The sequence below is a fragment of the Octopus bimaculoides genome, chromosome 2 (assembly GCF_001194135.2).
Source record: "Octopus bimaculoides isolate UCB-OBI-ISO-001 chromosome 2, ASM119413v2, whole genome shotgun sequence".
Classification (NCBI taxonomy): domain Eukaryota; kingdom Metazoa; phylum Mollusca; class Cephalopoda; order Octopoda; family Octopodidae; genus Octopus; species Octopus bimaculoides.
This window is the reverse complement of record NC_068982.1, coordinates 189807599-189814136: the sequence shown is the minus strand read 5'-3', so window position 1 is coordinate 189814136 and position 6538 is coordinate 189807599. Positions and strand designations below refer to the sequence as shown.

The window sequence follows — 6538 nt, the reverse complement described above, 5'->3', positions numbered from 1 at the left end:
AAAAAAAAAAAAAAAACGAACAAAATTTCAGTTTTTCATTGTTTCTGTTTAAATATTGTCTTTGCTATTTTTCCGCCTTTTTGTCGTTTTAAATTCAATATATATTTCTTTTTCTTTTTCTTTTTGTTATTCTTGTGGTTGATATTTGCTTATTTTCATTTTGTTTATTAAAATTCTTTATTTTCAGTTACATTTATATAAATTCTAAGCGACATAATATTAATAATAATATCAATATAATAATAATTACAATAAATTTTTTTTGTCGCTCTTCTCTTCTGGAGATATTTGTTTTATTATATTTTTATTGTGTTTTATTCATTGGTTTATTATCATCAACGTAGTTTTTCATCAAGATCAGATATTTGATTGGTGGAGTTTGACTCTTTTATTTACGTATCCCTTACTCCTTTGTTTTTTTCTATTATCGTTAATCATCTCACTTTCTTCTTACAGTTATTTATCTCCCTTGCAATATTTATCTCCCATTTTCACCGCCATGTTGGATTATGACACTTCAGACACACAAACACGCTTCCATGTCGTATGTCCATCGTTATTCTCCTCCCCAGCATCAACAATATTAATCTGCACAAAGACCACAATGTCAGTTAATTTTTTTTAATAATTATAATTATTAATGTTTCAGTTTTCAATTAATAATCATTTCCTTTACGTTCCTTTTAATTAATTTCAAATGTACAAATGATTATTATTAATTTTTTTTCATTCCACTTTTTGGGGTTCCGCTCATCGCCTTTTATTCAACCCCGAGAGACTTCAAATTTTATGAATCATTAGAATTATTGTTGTTCTTCTTCCTTGTCGCAGCGTTTTTTTTATCGTTATTTATTTGTTTTGATTGTTTTATAAAACTTTTCCATATTTCTGTTTCTTGGTTTCACCTTGTGTTGTCTTATCTCCAGAATTTGAATAACTTTCTTCGTCTGTCTTCACGTTCTTCCGTTTATCCGTCCATCCATCCATCCATACATACATGCATACATACATACATTGACACATGCATGCACACACACACATATACATAAATATATATATATATATATATATATATAAACATACATATGTATGTATGTATTATGTATGCATGTATGTATATATATATATATATATATATATATATATATATATATGCGCACAAATATAGTTATATATATGTGTGTGTATATATGTGTATGTATATATGTGTGTGCGCGCGCGTATGTATATAATGGAGGAAGAAAGGCTCTGCACCATTATGTAGGGGGCGCTGCTGCTGCTGCTGCTGCTGCTGTTGCCGCTGCTCGTGTGAAACCGGATGTCTGTTGCTCAGTGAACGTAGCCATTTGCCATTTGGTATTGCTGTGCATCGACAATGACACTCGTATAACCTGCCTGAGGAATCATAGGATAGGGGCGTTGCGGCTGAATGGGCGCCGACTGGTATATACCAGCTTGAGCGTAGCCGTCGTAGCCGCAGGCGGCTTTCAGGCAAGTGGTGTAAGCGTCCTGTTCAGCAGCAGCGGCCGCGGCAGCAGCCGCCGCAGCCGCCGCTGCTAACGACTTCTCTTGCAGTGAACGCATATCCAACAGCTTGTGTGCGCTCACCGACGTCGCTGACGTCACCGACGTTGCTGCTGTTGTTGGCGATGCTGTCGCTGTCGCAAGAACGCCGGCGCCGCCGCCGCCGTTCGGCGTCAGGTTTGGGGCGATGACACCGTCGGACAGCACCGTTGACACCGTCGGCTGGGCCGTGGGGTCACCAACGCCAACGACGACCGTCCCAGCCGCCGCCGCTGCAGCAGTAGCAGCAGCTGACCTTTTCAGTTCCTCGTGGTGATGATGATGGTGGTGTTGCTGTTGTTGTTGTTGTTGATGGTGGTGTTGCTGCTGCTGCTGCTGCTGGTGATGTTGGTGCTGTTGTTGTTGTTGGTGTTGTTGGTGTTGTTGTTGGTGGTGGTGATGTAGCGTGGTGTTGTTGGCCATCGATGGATGTGATTTAAGGTAGACATGCTGGGACATGTCGTAATCACCCACGGCCACCACCGAGGAGGAAGAGGTGGAGGAAGAAGACGAGGAGGAGGAAGAAGAGGAAGAAGAAGAAGACGATGATGATGATAGTGATAATGATAATGTTGCTGACTCTAATGCTGATGAAGAGGATGCCGATGAGGAGGCTGGGGCTGTCGAGTTGTGATTAGTACTGTTATTATTATTATTGTTGTTGTTGTTGTTGTTGTTGTTGCTGTTGTTGTTGTTGTTGTTGTTGTTGTTGTTGCTAATTATAATATTATGATTACTCGTGCTGTGGCTCGAGATGTTGTTGTTGTTAGTGTTGTTGCTGTTTATGTTACTGCTTTGTAAATGTGAATGCTGTTGTCTGTGCTGGTGGTGCTGTTGGTGTTGTGCTTGGTGATGATGATGTGAGTGGAGTTGCTGCTGCTGCTGCTGCTGCTGCTGTTGCTGCTGCTGATGATGTGATTGCTGCTGCTGCTGGTGATGGTGGTGTTGCTGTTGGTTATTATTGTGGTGTTGATGGTGCTGCTGGTGCTGTTGGCTGTGAGGGTTGCTATTATGGTGCGTGTGGCTGTTTGCCGTACTGCTGCTGCCCCCTGTATTGCCATTGCTGCTACCAACACTATTCCTGCCGCTAGTCGTATTATTGGCGCTGTTGTTGCCACCACTCCTCGGATCTTTACCCACGTGGTACGTTTGATTCGACTGTCTGCGCATGATCACAGATTGATGAACCGAGTCCCGCTGGGTGGAAGAGATATTAGGGTTTAGCTGGGCGTTGGCCGAATGCTGTTGGTCCGTGGGCTGCGGTTTGTAGCTCTCTTCCTTCACTAAATGGGAAGCATCCAACAGCGTTTCGTACTTAGAACTTCCGGTTCCGTTAATGGAAGCAGAAACAGAAGAAGAAGAAGAGGAGGAAGAAGAAACTACAGCGGGAACGACAATGGCGGTAGTTGTTCCGTTACTGTTACCACCTGCTGTCGAGAGTCGGTCAGTTGGTCTGTGAGAATGAATGGACGTGTGGCGTTTATCGAATTCTTCATTCACAACGTCGACTTCAGAGGCAGACGATTCAGACCGGTTGCTATACGGAGCCGTATAGCTATTGCTGCCTGTCATATTACTAGGTGCATTGTAGCTAGAAGACGCAGCATCTTGAGAGCTGTTCCCCGAACATGCACCAGTCGTCCGATAGTCATACTGCTGAATAGCTGAAGACGATTGCGAACTGTCTGTCTGACGGTAGTTCTCGCGCCCAGCTTCATTCTCACCGAGTCCCAACCGTAGAGTTGGAGTTGGATTAGCTTCAAGAATTGGTTGAGTGGAACCCACAAACCCCTGATAGTTTGAAGTATCCCTGTTAGAATAATAACGTTCTTCGTAAGTCCTGTAAGGGCTAGGGTCGTCGAAATATCTTTGGTGGGCTTGGTATGGATAGACACATGCGCTGTCCCTGTACATGCCCATGCTTGCCGGGTGAGAATAGGGTGACGTATAGAGGCTGTTGTAGCGATCCATGCTTTCGTGCGGGTGTTGGTACATAACGCTTTGGTAACCCTGCACTGGCATCGACATGTCTGGGATATAGTCATAAGTGGTGGTCTGTCTTTCTGAGTAGTCATTGCTGTAGTCAGAGCCATCGGACAAATGGGGGTAGGGTGATCGACGAGCCTTGATTCGATTGCTTCGAACTTTGGCCATACGTGGGGTGCTGCGTTCACTTGTGGAAGCGTAGTTTGAGTTGGTATGGGTTAACGTTTGTTCCAACTGGATCGGGACATCTTTATTCTTTATGTCACTGAAAAATAGGAACGGAAGAAAAAAAGTATTAATAATAATAATAATAATAATAGTAGTAGTAGTAATAATAATAGCAAACAGCATGAACGTGTAACAACGAACTGCCGGGAGGAGAGATCAAATTTCAAACCATCACGAAACAGGGGTTAAGAACCCGCAAAAAAAAATGAAAGAAAACTATGTTTTAATGTCAGCCATCTCAAGAAACCGAAATATTTTCCTTATTTAGGCTGCGTATCAGTTTAAAAATTAACCATTTGCTCTACATGGATCATCAGAAGCTTTTTAATAAAAATGAAAAAGAGATAGATTCCTTAATACAAACTATAAGACTGTTCAGGAAAGATATAGACATGGAATTTGGCATAGTTAAGTGTGCAATATTAGTCATGAAAAGGGGACAGGTAGTCAACAGTGAAGGCATCCAATTACCGAATAGCCAGACATTAAAATCATTGAAAGAAGGAGAGAGTTACAAGTGTCTAGGAGCATTAGAATCTGACAGAGAACTAACTACAGAAATGAAAACGAAAATTGAGGAGGAGTACATCAGAAGAATGAAGAAGCTAATGAATACAAAGCTAAATGGTTCGAATCTAGTGAAGGCTGTAAATACTTGGGCAGTATTGTTACTTAGATACTCAGCATTTTCTGTACATTGGACAAAAACTGAATTAGCAAAGCTAGATAGAAGAACGAGGAAGGAATACAATATGAATAAAAGACTCCACCCAAGGGCAGGAATAGCAAGATTACACCTACCCTAGAAAGGAAGGCGGAAGAGGGTTAATATCAGAAGACTGCATGGTGTTATCTAGAGTAGATAGAGACTCCTATGTAGGTAATAGTGGAGAAAGTTTATTAAAAGCTGGTAGAGTCACAGCAAGATACAGGGAAACCAAAAACCCAAACGAAATCAAAAGCCAGAAAAAAGAACAAAAGTTATGTGACTGGCAGGGGAAGGCTTTGCATGGTAGATTCCCAAAGATAATTGCAGCAAAAAGTGGTTGTGAGACGGACGAAATGTATATATATGAGTGTGCGTGTATGAATGTATGTATGCCAATAGAGAAAGAACCGGTTTCTAACCTAGATCCAAGGCTTCTTCATTGGAATTTCAACATCAACAACAGGGTATTTTTGTTAGTTTGTATGTATGTATGTATGTATGTATGTATGTATGTATGTATGTATGTATGTGTGTGTACGTATGTATGTATTTATGTATGTGCAGACATGTATGTTTTGCCTTATGTATGTATTCTCATGCATATAGCTACATATCTAGACATGCTCATATATATTTAAATGATAAATTTCTGGAAAATTTTACAGGTGTTTACAGTTCCAGTGATGGATTGGATCTGTAGTCTTCGAATTAGCTTTCTCCTTTCTAGTTTTGAGAACCCTAATCTCTAAAGATTGTTATTTAGGCAGTGTGTTACATATCCCAGGACCCCAATAATTACAGGTATAAACCTGAACTTGTAATCTGGAAAGAGTAACTGCAGATTTCTCAATAGTTCAGCGTAGGTGTTCTCTTTTCCCTGATCTTCGGCCTTAACATCCGCTGGGCAGCTAATTTCCACAACTGTACAGAGTTTCTCTTTATGTATGTATGTATGCATGGATGCACTAGAATGTTACCCGTTATATAACGAATAACATACAATAATAGCAATTTAACTTTTATCAAGTTTTTTCTTACTAATACAAAATGATGAAACGAATACAAATTTTCAAAAGAAAAATATTTATTACCTTAAAATATAACTAAAAAAAAAAAATAAAAAATAAAGCAAGTTTTTCATTTGTATGTTCGCAATGAATATATATTAGAATTTTTCTAAATTTTTATCAACATCTCTGCAAAATTTCATAAAAAAAACAAAAATGTATATTTTTCAGAAAACTATAAAACACTCATACTGCCTCCCCACCACACACACGCACTTTCTCTCACTTTCTCTCTCTTTCTCTTTCTCTCTCTTTCTCTTTCTCTCTCTTTCTCTTTCTCTCTCCCTCTCTACCCATCTCTCTCTCTCCCGCTCTCTCCAAGTTTCTCTATATGATATGAAGTGTGACTGGAAAAATCAACTCACCTACCGACCAACCAGCCAACCACAATTTAAATTGCTTATTATTAAATATGTGTGTGTTTGTACGTACAAGGCGCGTGGATTAGTGGTTAGGGTATCCAGCTCACTATCGTAAGGTTGTGAGTTCGATTCCCGGCGGCTCGTTTCGTCCTTGAGCAGACACTATTTCACGTTGCTCCAGTCCTTTCAACTGGCAAAAATGAGTTGTACCTGTAATTCAAAGGGGCCACCCTTGTTACATTCTGTGTCACGCTGAAATCTCCCTGAGAACTACGTTAAGGGTACGCGTGTCTGTGGAGTGCTCAGCCACTTGCACGTTAATTCCAATGTATGTATTTATGCAGTTTGCGTGTGTGTGCGTGTAAGGGCTACAAGAACTTCTGGAAGTCTAAAAGTAGCCGAAAAAGATAATAATTGCCAACTTGTGAAGAACAAGAAATACACGTATAGTTATATTTATTGGAGAGAGAAAGAAAGAAAGAATATATTGTATATGTAGAAGATATACATTCTTTGTCTTGTTCATCCCTTTTTATTTTTTTCTCAGGGGTGTGCTTTCAATCTCTCTCGCCTTTCTCTCTCTCTCTCTCTCTCTCTCTCTCTCTCTCTCTCTTTATATATAT

The 6538-nt window shown here is 40.1% G+C and overlaps 1 protein-coding gene across 1 annotated transcript in view; it reads right to left on the bottom strand.

The window, feature by feature from the left end:
- Positions 1–18: 18 nt before the first annotated feature.
- The window catches only part of LOC128247091 (circadian locomoter output cycles protein kaput-like), a gene marked incomplete at its 5' end in the record, with an annotated part of 44079 nt that continues 37559 nt past the window's right edge, over positions 19–6538 (bottom strand). The window contains one exon of the mRNA XM_052965916.1: positions 19–3814. Within this exon, the coding sequence (XP_052821876.1) occupies positions 1330–3814 (2485 nt within the window). The remainder of the gene's footprint in view (positions 3815–6538) is intronic.